At 35.9% G+C, this 22,775-nt stretch overlaps 1 protein-coding gene across 5 annotated transcripts in view; it reads right to left on the bottom strand.

Annotated features, from left to right (window-relative positions):
• ERCC6 (ERCC excision repair 6, chromatin remodeling factor) overlaps positions 1-22,775 on the bottom strand; it is a 48,036-nt gene that overhangs the window by 11,895 nt on the left and 13,366 nt on the right. For all 5 annotated transcript variants that reach the window (XM_068166159.1, XM_068166156.1, XM_068166158.1 and 2 more), the window contains 7 exons: positions 18,951-19,076; positions 15,087-15,245; positions 10,682-10,817; positions 4,687-4,857; positions 4,035-4,211; positions 2,569-2,685; positions 699-794 (listed from right to left, as the gene is read on the bottom strand). In XM_068166159.1, coding sequence (XP_068022260.1) covers positions 699-794; positions 2,569-2,685; positions 4,035-4,211; positions 4,687-4,857; positions 10,682-10,817; positions 15,087-15,245; positions 18,951-19,076 — 982 coding nt within the window. The remainder of the gene's footprint in view (positions 1-698; positions 795-2,568; positions 2,686-4,034; positions 4,212-4,686; positions 4,858-10,681; positions 10,818-15,086; positions 15,246-18,950; positions 19,077-22,775) is intronic.

Genomic DNA, 22,775 nt, shown 5'->3' with positions numbered 1-22,775 from the left:
AAGGGATTTCACAGTACAGAAGACAAGGAAATAACGGTAAAATTACACATTATAACCAAGACATACAGTTTTTCCTCTTACAAACAATAGGTCTGTATCCTGCAGCTAATATGTGAGTGACAAACGTCCATTCGACTTTTGTGTGTATGCAGTGGACCAGATTAATGCACTGTAGGAGTCACAGGGAATAGACCTCCTCACACAGAGGAGGTCAGAGGCAAAAGATGTTGAAGCGACTAGTAAGACATAACAAGGATGCTTGCTATTTGCTGTGCTCTATGTTAAAACTGTGTGAAATCATCAACTGTTCTCATACCTGAATGGTACTCTTAGGACAAATTACTCTTTTCCTTTGGTTCACTTTTGCAACAGGCTAACAGCCTGCATAGTTAACTACAGCAGGTCATACAAGCCGTAACTTGTTACCAAGAACACAAACACACTGCAAAGCCTATTCCCTTGCTACTTTTATCTGGCCATGCCACTATGCATGGAACACTAACTTTACATATCCCATGGAACTTTTCTGAAAAAAAAAGAAAAAAAAAATAGAAAAACAGAGCAGACATCCATAAAACCAGAACGGAGATCAGCTTATTTGCTTCCCTTTCTGCTCAGAATCCAGACTGCAGAATGCAAAGATCAGTCCATGATTTATCCATCAAACTCCATCTGTATTAACCTTTAATAATGCCAACCTGCATTTCTCCATCGAGAATCTGGTAAACTTCTTTAGAGTTGATGAAATTTTGATAGACTTGACGCTGCTCATCTGTCAAACGGCAAAAGAGGACCTACCAAAACAAACAAAACAAATTGCTCAAGGCCAAGCTATAAACTCCCAAGTATGTTTTACAATGTGCTACAAAGAATCTTCAGAGATCTTTGACAAACTTTATTAGAATAGAATAAGAATAAGAATGGAAGACTTATTGCCATCTACAGCTACCTGAAGGGAGGTTGTGGCCAGGAGGGGGTTGGTCTGTTCTCCCAGGCAACCAGCACCAGAACAAGAATGCAGTCTCAAGCTGCACCAGGGGAGGTTTAGGCTGGATGTTAGGAAGAAATTCTTCACAGAAAGAGTGAATGGCCATTGGAATGTGCTACCCAGGGAGGTGGTGTAGTCACCATCACTGGAGGTGTTTAAGAAGAGACTGGATGGGGCGCTTGGTGCTATGGTTTAGTCAATTAGATGGTGTTGTATTGTATTGTATTGTATTGTATTGTATTCTATTCTATTCTGTTCTAAAGTAAAAAGATACTGCATAGAAATTACTAGGAAACAAAGAAGCCCAGAAATGTTATAGAATGAACCTAATCATTAGGATGGGATTTCATGAGTTTTTCTGTGTTCTTTCCTTGTAATTATTCCTCCCCGCCCCCCAAATTGCTTTAGTTTTGGAAATGCTGCCGTTTTCTAGTTTTAATGAGGTAACTGTGCAATGTTAGCATTCTCTTAAAGCTATGTTTATAGCAAACACTTTCCATTGTGTATCTGTTATGTCCCTTAAAGCTTGCAAATTCTTATTACTTCATGGAAAGGTTAGCACACATAATTTGTTCTCTCATTAGCCTTTGAAAGTAATGATTTTTGAGATGGTCTTATGGGCTTAAATAGAACAAACACACATTCCTTGCACCATGCAAAGAAGCCAACATTGTGCCGTAAGTCAAACTTACGTAGTGCCCTGTGACTGACAAGAACAAAAATCAAGTTTGTTTAATCTGTTTATGTTTGTGTTCTTTAAAGTAGCCCAGACTCATTAAAGTATTTAGAAATCATAAATTTGATTGGAAAAAGACAATAGAGTGCAGTGCAGAAACTGAGTATGGCCCACTCATTTACTAAGCACCTTGCAACACTGTCTTAAAAAGGCTAGCATGTCTACTTCACATTCAGAGGGAGGAGACAGGAAGGAAAATAATGAGAAGACTAGTAAACCTGAAACACTGAAAGCAAAGGAATCTAATACTTACCACAGTATCTAATAAGGAATCTAATAATTACCACAAGGAATTTCGGTTGTTTTCATAATCTTTTCCATCTCCTCTACTTTGAATCTAAGTATTTCCTCTTTGTAGAACAAACAGATTTTAGATCAAATGATAGTATTTTGGGAGTTTATAAGAATGTACAGGCCCAGGTATCTTGCAATATGAACAACTGCCATCAAGTACTTATCTACTATTTGCTGCCCAAATGGACCTTTTTAAAGCAGGAAGTAATGTAAAAATGTTCAGGAGATGTACACCACAGGAAACACTCCACAGACAATTCATTTGTATGCACCTGAGATATCTAGGAGGACAGTATTAAGCAGACCTGGCTACACTTCACAGATCCTTTGTTTTTTAGATGAGAGTGTAATTGTAGAGACCCTGAAAGAATATGACTATTTAATACTCAGAACCCATGGGGAAAACAACATGCAACTTGAAAGCTCTACATCTTCTCTTTAGTTAAAATAGCATTTAATCTGTTATTAGCAGAAATTTTTTCCAAATGTCCATGAAGACCGGATTTTGGGGAGGGAGAGGGTTCAGATTTAATAGTAAAGATAAACAAACCTGTTCATTTTTATCTGGAAGTGAAACACTCATTTTCACATCCGCCTTCATTCGTCTCAGCAAATAGGGGTTTATAGTGTCCCGTAACACACAGGCACATTTGTATGCAGTTTTGACCTGAAAAAGCAAAAGTTGTATTTCAGTTCTTGCTATTAATTTCAGCAACAAGCAAAATTCTATAATTAGTAATAATAAAATCCTGCCAAAATGAGATGGTTTCATGATTTATATGGACCTACAGTTACATATTCAACATAACATGAAATGCAGTAAAATTCATGTTAGCAACAGTAATATTGAACAAGTAAATCTTCCTCAGATACCATTGTTTATCTTTCCCAATTTAGTGGACTTAAAAAGAGACCATTATTTATCTTTGCCAATTCAATGGACTTAAAAAGAGACCAGAAATGAGAATCTTCTTTTAGAAGCCAGTCCAGGAAGTGAGTATAAATTTGCACAGAATCAAAATCCTCGTGGAAAAACTTCTAACACATACAGTGAAGATCAAAAAAGGAGCCTGCAGCAATGGTAGTTACTAGACAATAAGTGAAGATTAGAGCCCAATGGGAATATTATTAAGAAAAAAAAAATCAGTACAAGAAAATCCTCATGATCACAGAAACTAATGGTCACTCTGGCCTTAAGTGGAACATATGGTTCTATAATGGGTAATGGATGTGTGAGACGGGTATTAACTGCACATAATGGCTAAAAATACCTTAATTTCTCTTAAAGCAAAGCATATAATAAATTATTGATATGTAAAAAACAAATTGCCTGTCCAATTTAGTAACTTACTAAGCTTTAGACAATGGAAGAACTTAAAACTAGAAGAAAAATAAACTTTAGAAATATATGTAGGTAAAACATTGGAAAGAATATTTATAAAGATACAAGTTTGATAGCATTTATATGAAATTTAGGCTGCAGATTATGCAGATAATTGATCTATCAGCTAATTTAAAAGATATTTAAGAAGTCATAAATACTGAGGACTACAACTAAAGACTAATAGAAATATTCAAAATAATATTCCAACAGTTTTTGCTTTCAAAGTTAAATGATTTATCAACTTTCAGACTTCCAATATCTACTTTAGCTTTCTAAAAGGAAAACAGTTTTCAGTTTTGTTTTAAGGATTCCTCTATTGCTTGATACCAAACAGAAAAATACAAGATCAGTCACCTCCTACCCCAATTTGCTCATGTTTACATCAAGCAATACTTCTAATGATTTAAACTTCAGGGCTTCTGAGAAGAAAACTTTGCATTTAAGCTATACCCTTGTATAAATGAAACAGTCTAATTTAGTCAAATGCTTCTTTTCACACACAGCAGTAAAGCACATAGGCAACTCTCTTTGGGGTTTTTGTCTTGAATATACAGCATGAAGTATATTGAAAGTCAGTTTAGAAACAATGTAACAGTTTTCTTCAAGCAAAGTGATATTTTTGATGCATTTACCTGGACAGGAGAGGCATTTGCATATCCTCCCATGGTTATTGGAACAGAAAATTGCTCCATGAACACAGGTAGTGTTCCCAATTTCCCTGGGAACACAAAGTCAAAGAGGGACCAGAGCTCCTTTAGGTTATTTTGCATAGGGGAGCCAGACAAGATAATTCGATGGGGTGTACGGAACTATTAATAAAAAGAACACAAAACCAAAAGAAAGTTATTTTCATGGTTCGTGGTGTAACTTGCCTCCTGCCTCAGGGGATATTCAATTTCACCACCAATGAATTCTCATTTTAAAATATGTGGCCATATATTACTGAAATAGACAGCTGTCTGCAATATATTGCCCATAAACTGTTAACAGACAATGAACACCAGCAAACTAACACTTTATCCCCCTAATGGTTAATTACTGCACAATTTAAAAGTTCTGATTTTGTTTCTGTACCATCTCTCTGTAAATTTCCTGCTGTAAACTCATCTTAAAAATGTTAAATAAATGAAACAGTCAAATACAGACCATTGTGGCTTATGCTTTTATTCTTTATTAATGGTCAAACATATTTTTTTATGATAAAGTAATACAGCCTATTAGATTTTGGAACCTCTACCTAGAGTGGTGGAAATGTTTATAGTTGTTTTTTTTTCAATGAAGTACCTGCTTGCATGCAAGCGTGACTGCAGCATTTGGATTTCGGATTTTGTGACCCTCGTCCAGAATCACATAGTGCCAGTCGTAGCTGTGGATGTTATCCTGCATCAGTCGGATGTAGGAATAAGACGTGATTAAAATTCCATGGCACGCAGCAATTTCATGAATTAGTTTCGTCTAAAAGGAAGAAACGCATGTTGTCAGTAACCATGAGACAGACAACTGCGACCTGCTGAACGACAGCCTTGCTGTCCAAGGTACATGTAAAAAGTTTTGGAAAAGCAGGTATGTTTTCTTCGCAAAGTAAATGATAAGTACAGGCGAGGTTTTGATTATATCATTCTCAGCTCATCTGTAAAAGGATAAAGCACTTGAAAACTGTGTTGTAATAGAAGTGTGGGCATAAGGAAACACTGATTGAATTGTGGTGGTGTCTTTTTTTTTGGTGGTGTTCTTTTTTCCCCTTCCCCCTACCCCCCCCCCCCAATGTTTTTTGTTGTTGCTTTGGTCTTTTTTTAATGTAGTACAATGAAACAACATTTTTTTACAGTAACCAGTTTCTTCAAGTTTTCCTATATTCACCACACACACTCAGCTTTGTGTACTACTAGAATATTAAAGGAAAATTAAACACATTAAAAATGAGGGGGAAGACAAAAATCTATTTGGTTTATCCTAAATTCTGGCCAACCTTTCTCCTTAATAGAATTAATTAATTTCTTACTAATCTTCAAATTCTCTGCTTCTCTTGTAAGCTATATACTTTCCCAAGTTTTTACTAGCTTTTATAGCTGTAAATTATGTTGAGCAGGTGCAGTCTATAAAACACATTCCACAGCATCACAGTATATACGACTCATCTTTCTTGCATTTATCATACATATAAATATAGAAGACTTAAACAGGAGATGATGGGCTGGGAAGCAATTCTGGATGAAACAGACATACCCCATGGAAAAGAAAAAAATGTAGGACCACCACAGAATTTGTTAAAGACAAAACTCTTGTTACTAGAAGTGCCTTTAAGAATGTAACAACAAAAAAAACCCCCAAACCTCAACAACAGAGTGCAAAGAGAAACAAACCTAGTGAAAACAAAATGGACAAATCTATCTCAAAGACTCAGATAGTGTTAAAAGTCTACAACCTCTTACTATAAAATTTCTTACACTCCCCCCACCCCAAGATTCAAAAAGCTGTGCTGCACTCAAGAATTTCTACTTTCTGATTATTACCCCCTGATAAAACCATGACACATTATTTAATGTTGACATCATGATTCTCAAGAGAACATGTAATCTTTAGAACAATTTGTATTACAGAGAAAGTAAGATTTCTAGGCAGGCGTGGACATCCAAACCTTAATTTTATGTGGTACATTACCCATAGTCTACAACCCTGTCCTAGAGTCTCAGCAATGGCCTATCAAAGAATATTGTAGACATCACTACCCAAACACTTAAGACAAATCATCTCGGGCGATTTCAAATTAAAAGCTTGTAAAATATGTAACCTCTCCTAGTTTTTGCAATTAATAGGGTATGTCTGCAATTAGCCTGACTTACAGAATGCTACACTGTTGTCATTAAAAGATGTTTTGTGAAAGTGCTGCTGTTATTATGGAGGCTCAAGAGACCAATCCCTCCTAGAGGGCAAACAGTGGACTAGTAGAAAACAACAGCCATAAATCACGTTGTCAGGTAGCAGAGAGAACAGAAGTGAAACACAGGCACATGAAGGCCATTCACTGTAAACACACCATAGCAGAATTCTAGTCAGGATTTACTGAACCTGTAATTAATTAAAGTTTCCTTCAAGCTAAATTTTTAATAAAAAGGATTTGTGCTGACAATGAAGAAATACACCACCACAATTTTATCAACTCACACAACAGATATTAACTCTCATTTTACTGCATTGGATACTTTCTCAGCGGTTGCCTTCATTTTAATTGCAGCTCTTGCAATAATTCAAAATATTTTAAAATGTGGTAACAGATTTAATATTGGATGCACACTGTTGGCTGTGGCATTTCTGAATTTATGTTATTTTATCATAGATTCTTCAAGTCATAACTCCTGTTTAGTTTGATTCAGGCATAGTTTTGTTTTTTTTTGTTTGGTTGGTTTTTTTTCCCTTTCTTCCCTCAGGAAATACTCTCTAATGAAGTATTTCAGGACATGCACTATTAAACTGAAATAACCAAACCAAACCAAACCCCAAAGTGGTTAAGAAACACAAATCCTACTAATGCCAGAAGATTACACAGCAGTTACCTGGCTTTGAAATTTAAAACTCAGGCCTTTAAAATATGCTAATGAATAGACAAATATGTGAGTAGCCTGAGTAATTCTGATCTTGTAGTTCTGTTCAGCACAGTATTTCAGGTCTTTACAATTCAAGGGCAGTATTTTCCCCATACTTAGGGTATGTTGATTGTGTTGCCTTGTCTTCACTGGGATACTGCAATATACAAAGACTGGAAGATTTTTGGTAAGTATGGAGAAAATATTTATGATTTATTCTAATGATGCACCTCTAAGTGAAAGTGTAAGTTCCTGCTAGTACCTTGCTAAACTTACAATTTTGTTCCTAAAAGTACAAAAGCATGACAGTTTTGACTGATGCTTACAGAAATGAGGTTTATTTTTATTAGCAGAGACTTAAAAAAAATTTAATAGGACCTGAATTATTCTGTATTATATATTACAAATGGTAATTTTCTGAACAGAAATGTGTGTTAAGACTGAACTTGAAGAATTAGACTAGTGACAACTATAAAATTCTCTGAACACCTTCAAGGCAAGTGTGAACTTGAGAGGTAATGTCTAGTCACACAACCACATATCACTTGTGAATTGAAAATGCATTCTTCAGCAGGCTTATCACTTCTCATAACTATCCATTAAGCCCAGAGATCCATAAATCCAACCTATAAAACCTCTTTATTATTTCCCCACCCCCAACAAAACAATATAAATGGCACCAGGAAGAGGCTTCAAAAGAACACATTACAATGTTTAATAATGTAAAACTTGCAATAAAAAGAGCTAAAGTACTTACTACATATTTAACAAGAATGCTACTTCTGTAGTGTGATACCGAGTTTGGTCCTGAAGTCAGAAATAGTGCTTTTGGATAAAACAGAGGTTCCATATGCACTCATGCCAATACCTGCAACCTCTGCAGCTTATTTGCTTTACACACAGAGATTGAATAGTCTATTGTAAGGATAAAAGGTCAAAGAGCTTCAGTGTATAAAGTCATCTTCAAATAGGTGGTTTCACAGGTGCAAGTATCATGAACTGAGTATTACTTCTGAGGGCTGTGTTCAGCATTTGACCAGAAAAAGGGAAGGTAGTTATAACTTTAAAAATAGCATATTATTAGTACCAGAAAAGATTGTTAAGCATAATTATACCTGCTCTAAAGAGCAAGAAATGAAAGTTTCTGCCTTGATCTCAAAAAATAACACCTGTCTTCCATATGCAATATTTTAAACCAGGATAATCAAAGTTTGTGTTGCCTCTCACGTTGTGTGATTTACAAACGCTCATGTGTCATCTTTTCAAAGAACAGAACAAACGCTTTCTACAGCAGGCTTTTTTCTTATGCTTACAGAGCTCTCTCTTGTCACTTATCTTCTGTTCTATGCCATAAATAAGCCAGTATTTGATAAACTGCATTAGATTTCTTATTTATTTTCTCCCATGCTTGGAGGTCTCAGCACTTGATCCTTACAAGTCACTTCAAGCTACATCAGATTAGTGTAAACCATAGTACGGGTTATCAAACACTGGAACAAGATGCCCAGAGAGGTGGCCGAATCACCATCCATGGAAGTATTTGAAAGACTCATAAATGTGGTGCCAAGAGATGTGGTTTAGCACCATGCTTGGCAGATTTAGATAATGGTTGGACTTGATGATCATAAAGGTCTTTTCCAACCAAAACAATTCTATCATCCTTTGATTTTATGTTAATATCATAAGACGGTACCGCAGGACATATTTAACCACAAATGGTTAAATATGTGCAAACTGAAAGCTGACTTCACAGGTGAAGACAACCACTTAAAACTGGTTTTTTTCCCCCACTGCTTCCAATTTAAGCACATCTATCGTTATAGAAGCAGCAAATAACAATAATACCACCTCCCCCCCCCCATGTTTTACATATCATCCAAATGATTCTCATTTACTTTCTGATAAACTGTGATATGCTAACAGAACAGCAGCCAAATTCTGGAACTCTCAGTTCAATTCCAAACAGGTTTGTGCAATATTAAGATCACAGGTGCACAGCAACTTGGCTTTTTGCCATGTAACATTAACCTCAAAGAACAAATGTATGTTCTTATGCAGTCTAACATCAATTTTCTTTTTTATTTCTTAAAGCTTATGCCTTGTGCTGGAGCATATGGGTAGCCTGGTCCCTCAATGAGTAATATAAAGTTAATATGTGCAAAAACAGTTTTCTGTAATGCCATAGGTTATCAGGAGATGGAATTGTCACGAGATCAGCACTAACATATTCACAGAAAAAATGTATAATGAAAAGAAATTCTCAGCAAGAGTAAACCACCTGGCCTATACTTTATATGATATATTCGGTGTACAGATGTAATTTAAGATAATAAATTAGTAGTAACCTTTTCTTGCAGGTTTAAGAACAAGAATGGGAAAGTTTTGTGTTTGTTTTGTTGTTGTTTTTTTCTATAATCATAAGCATGCTATTCTCTAATTAAGAGGTATCTAGGGAAAAAAAGTGAATGAGGTGAAGACTACACCAGCAATGACATGTTTAAAGAATCCTGTTACAGCTCTCAAAACAATGAGGCATTAGGCAGAATTAGAGAACTGAGCCTACCTAAAGTGATCATATGTTATCCAAATTGCTTAATTTTAAGTTGTTGAGTAGGCATTTCTGGGAGAACAATAGAAAGTTGAAGTCCTGAAAGCCTGACTGTTCCTGTAGATGGAAAAAATTCAGCCATTCTGTCAAGTGCATTAATTAACAAATACCCCCAAATAAGCTCACGTGATTTAATTTAGGAAGACATGAGAACATGTTATTGAGGGCAACAGACTTTTAGGGTTTGAAAACATACCAAGTTAATTGAACAACAGGAAGCTATTAGCACATTAGAGCCTGCCATGCCCCTTTTGCCATGTACTGTGACTGTGTCAATTACCTCTGAATACATTTAATCAAGTGCAATTAAGCACCATATTATTATAATGTTATTACAAGAAATTCAATAAATATTTAAAGAGAAGTTTAAAAATGCTTTACTGAATCCTGAAAATCCATTTAAGCTAAGGGAAAACAAAAACCTAAATTTTCTTTGCTTTCTTCCTGCAACGTACCAAAGATGGAAACTTCAAATGTCAGACTTATCAACTTAAGAAAGGGAATAAGAACACACATATTAATATATTGGCCATGAACATTAAGTCAGAAAAGGCACTGCTTGAAAAAAAAGAAAATTAACAAAGTAACACTGTCACTGAAGGTGGTATCAACTGACACACTGACCAACTGAAGAAAAATTGCCTGTGTAAACAAAACATATTTAATATTAGAGCAATGACACTGATGCATGGAAGTGTAAGGAAAGAATGCAATGTACTAGAAGCATATTATCATGTATACAAACAATCTAGTTATGAACTTCTAGCATGGGCTACAGTACAAGCAAAGATCAAGCAAGAGGCATGTTACTATGTTTAATGTGTCCAGGCAGTTTTAGTCTATATCATCATAATACAAATTTAATCCCTCTCATCCCCTTTTTATTCAGTTCCCTAACAAATCTACAGAAGACACTGAACTTTTTCTTCTTTTAAAACAATCATAAAAAGAGCACAATCTTGCACAGAGACATTCAGTAACAGAAGATTATTATTTTTTAGCTAGGACACCAAAAAAGAAAAGGAAAAAAAAAAAAGGGGAAAAAAGGAGAAGCTTCTGGAATTACAAAATAGATGTCAACCGTTACCTTCTTGTTGGTGTAAGAACCAGTTTCATGGAGAATGGCGACTCTAAATGGAGGCCACCATGTGTGGAACTCTTTTACCCACTGATGCATCACAGTAGTTGGACAAACAATCACTGTTGGACCCAATCCCTGGTACCTAAAATGAAGAATTCCAGAAAAAAAACAACAACAACCTTTAACATGAAATAAGTGCTCTATATAAAGTGGCTCATTAAATTACACATACCTAAATGACACATTTTATAGTTCAAGTGGATTATGAGAGCTATGGAAATTAATTGGAACTTTGTTTTCCGGAAGTCTGCCTTATAAAGGAAGAGGAAAAAGGTACTGCTATGAGAACCCATCCACTGAACAGTTAGTGGATGCATCTATCAAGACAAACACAAAAATAGAAAAGCTGCAAACAATAAGGCATGAGGGAACTTCCTCCTGTGGTAATACAAATCAGGTTTGGATGACTGCTACTTCTATAAGAGAACAGAAATCATTAACCAACAACTACTTTATTACTTCTATTAAAAAGAATGTGTAGCTAGAGTATCACAAATGGATTTTCACACAGGTGTTCTGCTTCTTGTTGGTAATATACTGCACAATTACCACCATAATTTACAGATAAAACAAGGGCTCTAATGCAGCAGAATATATCATTCATGCAAGTTAAGGTCTGAGCTAGGCTTAAACTGCCTTGTAAGTTTCTTAATCATATGATTGTTTCCAAGAATTACCAAGGATGTTTGAAACAAAGTCTTCTGTAGCTCAAGTTCAGAGCTACTCTTAAGGTTAAGAACAGGAAAAAAAAAAAAAAGAACAAAAATGTCTGGCGCACAGTCAAACAAGAAATATTACCATCACAAACACACACAATCATATGGGAAATATACTAAGCAACAGTTACTAGTAGGTAGTTTTTCGAATACCTACTCTCTGAAAAACAGAGCAAAAGGACTTTGCAAAGAAAAGCGGTAACTCCAGTTTTCACACAGTGACCTGTGTCTGGTTCACTATGCCCTATTCACAGAATCACAGAATCACCCAGGTTGGAAGAGACCTCAAAGATCATCAAGTCCAACCTGTCACCACAGACCCCATGACTAAACCAAGGCACCAATTCAACTGGTAATAAATAAAACAACTCAAAAGATCACAGTAGACATTTAAGATCATATATGCACATAGCAATAAAGGATTTCCCAGACACCAGCCAGGGTATCTTCTTTGTGACATTAAGAATTAATATTCTTTATTAAAAACTTATATACATGCAGAATAACAACCTAGATGATGCTTGTCTCTTTCATTGAGAAAAAAAGTACTATATAACAGCCATGCACAGGCCATTTAAAAAGCCCCAGCAGTCCAAGGGGAAGTAAGAAGTTGGAGATGCAAAAAAAAAATAGCTTCAACTATGCTAGAAATCAAAATAACTATTACTACTGCTCTTAAAAATATCTACAGAAAGAATGTCAGCTTTCCCAGAATATACTCATTTTGTCATCTTCATGGGTAGTGATAAACTACCTGTTTATTCTCCTCGTCTGTAAACAAGATCACTTATTAGGTTTATCCTGTTTCTTTGTTTTTTCCCCTCTGAGCTTGTACAGAGTTCACACTTCCTTTGATCATTTTCCTGAAAACCCATCCCCTCAACTCAGTTGTGTGAAGCCTCTTCTGTGTCTATCCACCTTCCACTAGCCAACATTTTATTCTCCTCTTGAGAGTTTTTATTTCCTTATATAAAAGAGTAATCTAACTTCTCCCAGTCTGTAGTGTTTCACAAAATTAGACAAATCACACACTTCTGGTTTCTGCACTTATGAGGCATCCTTCCTTCTCCAAATCACTGCAACAGATTTGCTCTGCTGCCCATCCAATCTATATTTGCTTTCCTTGAAAAAAGTGACACAAATAATATTCCAAACCAAAGACTTACTGGTGCCTCGTACCAGGATACTAGTACTGCCTTACTCCCTACACCAAGTATATTGTTATAATGTGTTCTGTCCCTTTTTCACAGTTGCATTACACTACTAGCTTATGGTAAATATCATACATGATCAATATGCCCAAATCTCTTTCTTCTTCTGTGCGTCTGGTTTATAAAACCCAAATTCACAGCAGGTATCCTTTATTAGTTCCTATTTAATTGGATGTGATTAGAATTGCAAATAAGATCTATTCCTGCAACTTACTATCAAGGAAGCTGTAGTCATGCTGTATTTATAATCTTCAAGTACTCAAAAATTTAGCAGAGGAAAACACGTTGGATTAAAACTAACTCTGCTCCCAAGACCTGGCAAATTATGCCTTCAAAATGAAACTAAACCCTAGTGAAAATAAAAGAATACACCAGTCAGAGCAACACAAATTTTCTGGGGCAATGGACTTTTATTTATGTAAACACCATGGAAATTGATCCCACTGCCAGTCATAGTAGATACTGATCCTCTGTGTTTAATGTGTATGGTTATATCTCAGCATCTTGAAGAGCATGGATGAGTAAATAATCACTATATAAACTTTATGACACAGCTTTTCCTCTGGTCTCTCAGATCTACAAAGTCTGCAGTAAAAGGTAACATTGTTAAACAAATTACGCATTTGGAAACAAGAAAAACTTGTCAACTCTCAAAGGAGAAGGTCAACAGAGTTCAACCTAGATACAGTCTAGTTTAGAGATGGGCTACTTGAAGTTTGCTCTTGCTGTGTTTTTTCTTGTGAAGGAACCATTGGTTTGAAAGTTGTGCCTTGTTCCAGTTATCTCAGCTTGTCTAACACAAGACTTCGCCCCTCTAGCTTCCTTTATATCCTTACATCAACATTATATTCTTACATGCAGTATTTCTGATATCTCAGCATGACATTTGGGTTTCCCCAGCTATATGGCCAAGTAACTGTTAGAAAGGAGACATTTTAATGTTTTTTTTTTTTAATAGCTACATTCTATATAACAAGTAGTTCTTTAGCTAGACTTCAGGCTCTTTTAAACACAGCAGAATGATGGCATCAGAAGTGGTTTACAAGAAGAAATTTCTATTTTGTTGATATTCAAAATATTTAGCTTTATTTTCTATCACTGAAATTTTATGCAAAAGTAGTCTTTAAGGGGAGTAGAAATTGTCTCCTTCCACGGAGTTACTATAATGATGGACTTAGTGACGTGCATCGGTGAAAAAAACAGAAACTGAGCAAATAATTTGCTATACATAAAGAACACTGTGAGTGCAATTGTATTTTGACCTTTTCAAAGTTTTATTGTAGTTTCACCACACTATTGCACAGTTACAGCTTAAGACCTAAGATAATGTCAAAGAGATGTTCTTGAAGGATTTCCATCAACTCAGTGGTCCACCAATGGGGGCAGGGAATACACCTACACAAAATATAGATGTGTGGTAGCACCCTTAAATCAGGCAGCCATACCAAAGTTAATCAGCTGCTCCCAGTGATAGAGGACCTGGAGTTTTTTACATAAATGCTACAGTAGAAAGCAACTGGAGAAAAGACTTTCGTATTCTCTCCTGTAAACATTATTCATGTACATGCTGAACATAGTTTAAATATGCCTCTACATAAAGTTAATGATTTTTGTTTAGTACAGTACTATGATATTTACTTAATGGGATGCAGAAATTTACCTCAGTTAAACAGGCCAGCAGAACTAGAAAAATCAGACAGTATTCATGCATGCATTTGTAAATCCAAAAAAATACCTTTCCAGGAATTTCATCTATGAAGAAGGAATTTTAAAGCATTGTTCAGTATCAATAAAGCATAAAAGATCTTGTAAGAAAGGGCAGTAACTCTGACAGTTTTGAAAAGCAACAACAGCAACAAACAAAAGCAAATGGGAATGCCTCTGTGTAAGTTACTGGTTTTACTATTACTACTATTTTTTTGGCATGGGTAATTCCCCTGCTGATCAGAAACTCTAACTTTCACTGCAAATCAGCTTGCTACTTTCTGTAAAGCATTTACCTGGTGGCTTGCCAGAACAAATATTTTAATGTAAAATTTAATAAATGGAATGAAGGTATTGCATCCAATTTAAAATTCCATATTGTGTAAACTATTGATATTAACGTAATTGAGTTTGTAAACAATCCATTTGTGGAAGCTAACCTTAGACACTGTATTGACCCAAAATATCTAGTGTGGCTCATCTGCAAAATGAGGCATCAATGCCTGGAATTCATTAAAAGTGTTACATGTTTAATTTTTCCTGCCCTACAGCTCCATTGTCTCGTAAAATTTTTCCTTTGATGTCCCCCACTAAAAGAATTAAAGGAATATTGTAATTGAAATGTCATTAATAATTCACAGGACCCTCCTCCACCAGCAATACATCTGATGAAATATTAATTGAGCTCCACAGACTGACAGTCTGCAGAGGAGCACTTGCCTGTAATTTGAACCACGAGTCCTGATCTTGCTGTAGCTCAGACCTGCCAAGAAGGCAATTATCTGGATGGTCTTGCCCAATCCCATCTCATCTCCCAGAATTCCTCCTGCCTGCTGGCAATGCAATTCCCAGAGCCACCTAACACCTGTCTGCTGGTACCTAAAACAAGGAAAAAGAAGATGGCAAATGTTTGATAATACAGATCATAACAGAAAGTACTTATGAATTAATCATTTGGCAAGGACAGACCAGGACATTATACTAGTTACAGTAACATGCTGGATGTGTGTTTTACACGAGTGCTGTATTTTCTACGTCATACATTTTTGATGCACTCACACATTACATGTGACTTTCATCCTTTATGAAACACTAGAACATTTCTAATAAAACTGACAGTCACAGTAATTAGAGAGTATTTTATTTCATGTATATTTTGAGTGTTAAAAGCAGCTTGGAAGGCTACTCTAATGAGGCATTATCTTTTGAAAGTAGACTACACACAGTAAATGTTATTATTTAGAATATACACCTTGATCTGAAGGAAAACCTTGACTTGTAAGGGGTACAGCCTTTATACTCCACTGTGAAAACAGATCACATCTGCCAAAGCATGCTTTCTTTTTAGGCAAATTCATTTAATAACACCCAGTCTCTTTCAGTGAGGAAAAAAGCCAACCAAGGCAAAATGTTTTGGAAAGCAAAACAATAGAAACTATTCCAGTGAATGGAATGCAGCACGGCATTATTACATGATTGGATCAGAGCAGTTTCTACTCCAGTCATTCAGAGGAAATTTTGTAAGCAACAATGCAATATACATTCCAGTTAAAAAATGGGGACTAGAGAGCAAGATTTACAATGAAGCTCAAAAGGTGGAGATAAGATGCTGGACTTTCAAATGGCTTTAGGATATGGTTTTTTATATTGATAAGAAATAGTGAAATCATTAGGAATAATATGCCATGTGTGTGGGTTAAATTGAAAACAGCAGAGGAATAAATGATGAAACAGTGTATTTAAAGTATAATAATAAATAAAAAAGAATACATGTTTCAGCGTTTCTGTGCCTTGTAACTTAGCCAGTATAATTTTTCTGGATGGCATGCATTCCTGGAGTGCAGAGCACAAATAAGAGCAAAACAGAAGTACTACTTTTCAGTAGAACAGGGATTGGTCATTTCAGGGCATTATCTTGCATGCATTCCAAGAGCATTCTTTGAAAAAGTCATATTTAGGACTACTGACAGCTAATGGCACTGGTACTATGAAAAACTACTAAAAATGCTAAACAGAGACAAACAAATCACTTGAGTAGTTAGAAAAAGATGATTAAAGAACATGTCTAATGGTTCAGACATTATCTGATTGTGTCTCAAATGCTTTATATCAAGAAGCCCTTAAAACTCCCTTTTATTAGAAATTAATTCATCTTACAAATGCAGCAATATAAAAACAACTATGACATGGCTTGTCGGATTAGTTATAATTGGTTTAAGATGCTACCATTACCATTTTATGAAGATGAAACATATTCTGATGGCAATATTAAGGAATTGGAGATACTCTAGTTCCAGTCAGAAGTGGCTCCCCCACACTACTGTTCAGCATCTTTTCAGAAGACAACCATTCAAGAACTTTATGGCATTGTTTTGTATTATTTCTTGGGATTACATCCAGTGCTTAACAGGCAGCTACATTTATAAGAATCTTTCTCCATCTCTCCCCTTCTCCTGAGCAAGCTTTGTAGTACAGAATTAAATGTGAAATATTCTACTCCAAGGTTATCTAAAAATGGGAAAGACGCAGGTGCTTTCTCTGTATAATCATACAAACATGAAATAATTGCAATTATGAAAAGGTCAAAGCAAAACCAAACCCCACCAGTAATTTTTTATGGTTATATGGAGAGATAATAAATTATCTTTAATCTTATCCTTTCATTGCACTGATTTTCATTTTATTTTATTTTTTTTACTCCAAAAATACTGTAGAAGTAAAATAAAAATGTCACCTGGTCTTGCAGAATAGCTAGGTTTGGATTGTATTTCACACGAGTAATCATGCTGTGACCCACCCCTCAAAATTCACCAGAGTTCAGCTGCATTGTTGCTGAGAAAACATCACATTTTGATGTATCGGAGAAGTCACAGACTGAAAACAAATAATGAAGGAATATGGTCCCTTGTATATACAGTGTTCTCTCAAGCTATGTGCATACAGCTTAATGCAGTGTTTGAAAGTCAGTCTTGATCACTCTGGTTTTGTTCCATGGAAGCATCAGTGGTGTTCTTACTGAATGTTCCTCAAAGCAAACAAGTATATAGGGAAGAAACAGATGGTCCAATTAAGCAAGCTTACTGACAGACAAACATAAGGGTCTACTATTTCTAGTGTGAGCTGACTTCCTTGGAATTCAATTCAACCACACAGGAAGATCACTTACAGCATACTGGTATACACCTTGGGTCAATACACTTCCATGTTTTGCACTAAACTTGTTCAGAGCTCAATGTTTAATGCCTATTGACTATGGGCTTTCCTGCATTGGAGATTTCAGCATTTAAGTTACAAGATGAATCATTAAAGTCAATTGATCTTTCTAACCACTTAAGTTTTGTCAACTGACTCATGCTTGCAGGGATACCCTTCATTAGTGAGGCTGGTATCTCTAAAGATTAATTTTTAGTCATCTGCTTTATTTCAATTCCCTTCAAGTTGCTCAGACCACACATCCGTCCTCTGGATGATTACTTCTGCAGTGCCTTTGCATAAACAACTGGAGACCACATATTGGCTGGGTATTGTCCTGGCAACCAAGTCATTAATTCAATTCCATTTTAGAGCTAGTGTTTTCCTTCTGAGGAACTGCAGGACAACAGTAATAATTTCTTTGAGGTTAAGACTAAGTGGTTTAGTTGGAAGGGGATACCATGCACATCCATTACCTACTCGGGCTTCCTACTCACTAATCACGAGATTTTATAGAGTTAGCATTTAAAGAGTAGATATTTTTCCTGCTGCATGGAATGTTACTGACAAAAACTCAGGCCTACTATGCATGGAACTTAAGGGAGAGATTAGGGGTGAAGATAATGTAGGTGCTAGCTTGTTTTGTCTGTGTTTTGTAAATAGCTTATTAAGATGAACTTGAAAGTGTGACTGGGAGCCATGGTCTAAAAAAAAGAAAGCAGTCATGTCCAAGTCTGCAATGCACTAAGTAACTAAACTGTGAGTTGCAGAGTGTTTTCCACCTGCTAAAGAAATGAAGAATTCACATTCTATCTTTTACGACTCTATTGTGCAAAATGTTTAATAGTATTTTATAACGTATTGTAAGTAGTTACTTTGAGCAGACTTTGAGTAGCAATTTCAGTAAGAAGTCATGTTATTTTTTTATTGGCAGAAAATCTCCACCCTATCACAGAAACACCCATGTTTCTTCTTCTCATTTATCACAACTTGCCAACACAACTTCTTCACAATACAGTTATTCAACCACTCCATATCTGAATTAAAAGCAAGCACTGATTAATAAAAGAAATAATTTATAGAAACAGATAAGCAAAGCTTTTTAATTTGTAGTTTAGCTAAACAGGCATTCACAGTATTCACATCAGCCAGTTGTATTTTCATGTAACTGCCTTTTGTATTTGTAATAAATTAGTTTCTTTAAAGTTTGATCCTGAAGTTTTTCTTTTTGAAGAAACAATCCTATAGAAACAACTGGAGTAGAAGCTGAGGCATCATTCACTGAAGTAAGAGTTATGGCAAAGGGCATCCGGAAATCACCATGACTATTACTACTAATACTATTAACAGCATACAACATCATAATATTAAACTTAACTACACAATACATACTTAAAAAGCTTTTTGAAGAGAAATCCTGGTACTTTGAAACCCTCTTCAAATTCAGTGTCACTTTCTTCAGAAAGTTCCTCAGCTGTTTGATGTTCTTTCTCCTTCAGTCGTTCTTTTTGCCACCTCCTAGAGTAACAAAAAGAGTCAACATTCAGTTACTGCATAGAAAAGAGACTACACAAACTACACTGAATTTGCCATCAGGTAAAAACCCAACAAAAATGCATTCTCTGACAGCAGGATTTAAACAGGAATCATTTGGAGGAGAAAATTATGCAGGTAAACATTCAAAATACCTGACATATTAAAAGGTATATGCACTCCTGCCTATTTAGTTACAAGCCTTCAGAATTCATAGGTAGTTACAATTTTCTGTAGAAAAAATATAATGGAATCAAGAGCTAACAGCACCAAAAAAAAACCCCAAACCCAATGGTTACCTTAAATTTCTAAATCTCCATTAAAAATAACAAATATATAAATAATATTTAGGTATTCCAAAGCTTAATTAATGTAATCATAAATATATAAATACATGTCATGGAATGAAAGGCAGAAAATTCTGGCCAATACAAACTAAGTTAAACCCCTAGCACTGCAATCCACTGTATTAAGTAACAAACAGCCTCTTGAGTGAGATGCTGGAAAACTCATCTGCCCAGTCTTTTAAGTTTACATTGACAAATTTCTAGAACAGTCCTGGATGGAGGAAAAATTAACAGGATATAAGAATGTTCCACTATACCCCCAGTTTCTGAATGAAAAATATTACAGGCAAGTTAATATTCATTTACCCATTCTTAAGTTGCCTTTGTAGCAGCACACAAACCAAAACAAACCCCAAACCAAACACCAAAAAACCCCCACAACAAATCAAAAGGGCAGGATAATGGCTTCGCGCTATGTATTGTAAGAAAAAAGATTACTGAACTATTTAAAAAGGGAGGAAATACACATTCAATACTTTATTTCCAGCCTTACTATGCCCAATCCAGTGTGCTTTAAGTTTATGTGCTGAGTGCCTTATGTTTTCAGAACTACTAGCCCAATTTTATCCAGATCAGGAAAAAGAAGCATAATCATAAAAATGTTATTTAAATCTGGCCCAAAGTTGACAATGTCAGGTATGGAAACATAAAATGTGTCATTGTCTTTACACCAGGCAAATAGAGTGAGTTAGAAACACAGTTTTTCTCAAACAACTGCCCATAAGACAGCAAATCATCCCTGGCACTTCCAACCTGGCAAGGAAACCAGAAGACACTGTAAAACATCTGAAGTGCTGCTCAAAGTCTTTAGGACTTCAGGCATGCTGCCATCTAGCTTAATCACGTTAAGGACAGACATGGTTGACACAATGTAACTCCACCCAGCCTGATATAAGAAGTTCCTGTGGTCCCCTTGTATGTTTTAATTACATAAGTAGTTCTGGAGGCAATTAAACCAATGATGCCTACCTTCCTAAAGGCATTATTTTGCATTCTCTGGCATGAAATAAACTGAGACCACTTAAAAGAAACTCTTCTTGTGGTTAGGTCATTCAAAATCATCTTCCATGGGATCTGCAAGCTTGTAACACGACTCAAGCACAAGCTGCATTTTCTCTAGAGGCACTATTAGTAAGAGTTTCTCTGGTCTTCCTGACTACTGATTTTAGTGAAACTTGTAGGAAACTTAGACTTGAAGGTTTCTTGGTCTCTGGAAAAATTGTTTAATAAAAGTTTGGTTAGGAACTACAGGGAAGAAATTCAACACTTTATGTAGTTCATAACTATTCATCCAACCATGTAACCTTTCTCACAAGAGAAAGATAATTATGGCATATTTCTAGATCAGCTTTCCACTAGTATTTTTTTGAGAAAATACAGTCTGCCTTTATGGAACCAGTCACAAACTTAAAATTTAGTACTGTTTTATTATGTGAAAATGAACACCACCATCTCTGATATACACAAGTTACAACAGTTTCCAAAAATGACGGTACTGAAAAACTGAGTAAGATAATACAATGCTGGATAGGTTTAGAATATATTCACTGACATATACTCTGATCTGTTACAACAGGAAATCTTCAGAAGCAAAAATAATGATGAAGAGAAAAAGCAGCTTATGCAGGAGAAAAACCCCAAGGACAAAGATAGTTAAGTTTTCTGATTAAAAACTGATGTGTTGCTAGGTTTATTATCAGACTGTTCTTACACCATTATATGAAATTATCATAGAATGGTCTGAGTTGGAAGGGACCTCCAAAGGTCATCCAGTCCAACTCCCCTCTGCAGTAAGCAGGGGCATCCTCAACTAGATCAGGCTGTCCAGAGCCCTGGTGAGCCCCACCTCCCTGGGCAACCTGTTCCAGTGTTCCACCACCCCATAGCAAATAGCCTGTTCTTAATATCCAATCTAAATCTGCTCTTTAGTTTGCCCCTCGTCCTGTCACTGCAGGCTTTTGTAAACAGCTTCCCTCCACCCTTCTTGTAGGCCCCCTCCAGGCACTGGAAGGCTGCTATTAGGTCTCCTCGGAGCCTCCTCTTCTCCAGGCTGAACCACCCCAGCACATTCAGCCTGTCTTCATAGCAGAGGTGCTCCAACCCCCTGATAATTTTCACTCCAACAGTTCCTTCCTATATTGAGGCCTTCAGATCTGGACACAGTACTCCTTAAGCAGTAAAGGGTACTTACTAAAAATATATTAAGTGCTGAAGTTTTCTCCACAGGTATTTTTATATATCTCTCCGAACACAGGAATGGAAATTTCTGTTTTAGACTCTACTCTTGTTAAATGTTTGATTTCAGAAAACACCGTTCATGCACTGGAAACTAGAAGGCAGATATGATACATTCTAGAGGCACAGTGTAAAACTGCACTTATTTTTGTCCAGTGTTGTGCTATCTGCCACAGATGGCAAACTAGCCTTCTGAGTTCTAGAAAAAGATTAACAATTCAAACTAACAAATGCCAACAGTCATTGCTTCAGACTGTGTCATTACTGGAACTGTGACATGTCAGAACTTTATTATTTTATCTGACTGGATTATGAGAAGACTCAAACCAAGGAAGAAAGCTACTTGCCCCACTAAAATAAAAACAATTGTACATTACAAAGCTTCTGAACCAGCAGTTTGGTAAAGAGTCCATATTAAAGTTGAGGACGGCAATAATTTGCACAGTAGTTTGCTTCTAATTCGATATTCCAACATCAATTGACAGTAGCCAACACTGGAGCTTCAGGCTCCCCTGGGAAGAAACAGATTGCCCTCTAGTGTACATGAGAAAAAGTGATCCAAAACCAAACAAGCAACATTTCTGACATTAGTTTGTAGCTGCCCAGGAATTGAGGCACTTCACCCCAATATAACTACTGTAATTTCTGCAAGAAAATTAAAATATTAGATCTGTAGATGTATATCTACAATTTGAACCAATAAATATCATACTTAATTGTCTTAAAGAAAAGTTTATTTTATGAACATGGTATCTGTTCCTTTACTGAAGTGTATAGTTACACAAGGCTCTAGAACTACATCTCTTGCAAAGATCTGGAGGTTCTTTTCCTCTCAAATACAAGTTTAAAGGAAAAGTAGCAAGTTTTGGTTACCATTACCAACTTTCAAAGTCTGAGGAAGCTAATCAGTTTCTGAAAGACTTTCAGACACTGCATGAAGATATTCTACATTAAAACTTCTTTCTTTTATTTTAAAAAGTGTAAAGATGTACAATGGCAGAAGCAATGGCAGGACAACCACTATTTGCTACATCACACCTGCCAGTTATCAGTTTGGTCTTGTACCTTTCCCAGAAGTCAAACTTTGGAAGGAGAAACAGTA

This window comes from Melanerpes formicivorus, unplaced genomic scaffold (assembly GCF_026170545.1).
Source record: "Melanerpes formicivorus ecotype bairdi unplaced genomic scaffold, bMelFor1.0.p_v2 SCAF_98, whole genome shotgun sequence".
Classification (NCBI taxonomy): domain Eukaryota; kingdom Metazoa; phylum Chordata; class Aves; order Piciformes; family Picidae; genus Melanerpes; species Melanerpes formicivorus.
The sequence above is the reverse complement of the archived record's forward strand: the minus strand, read 5'-3'. Positions and strand labels throughout refer to the sequence as shown.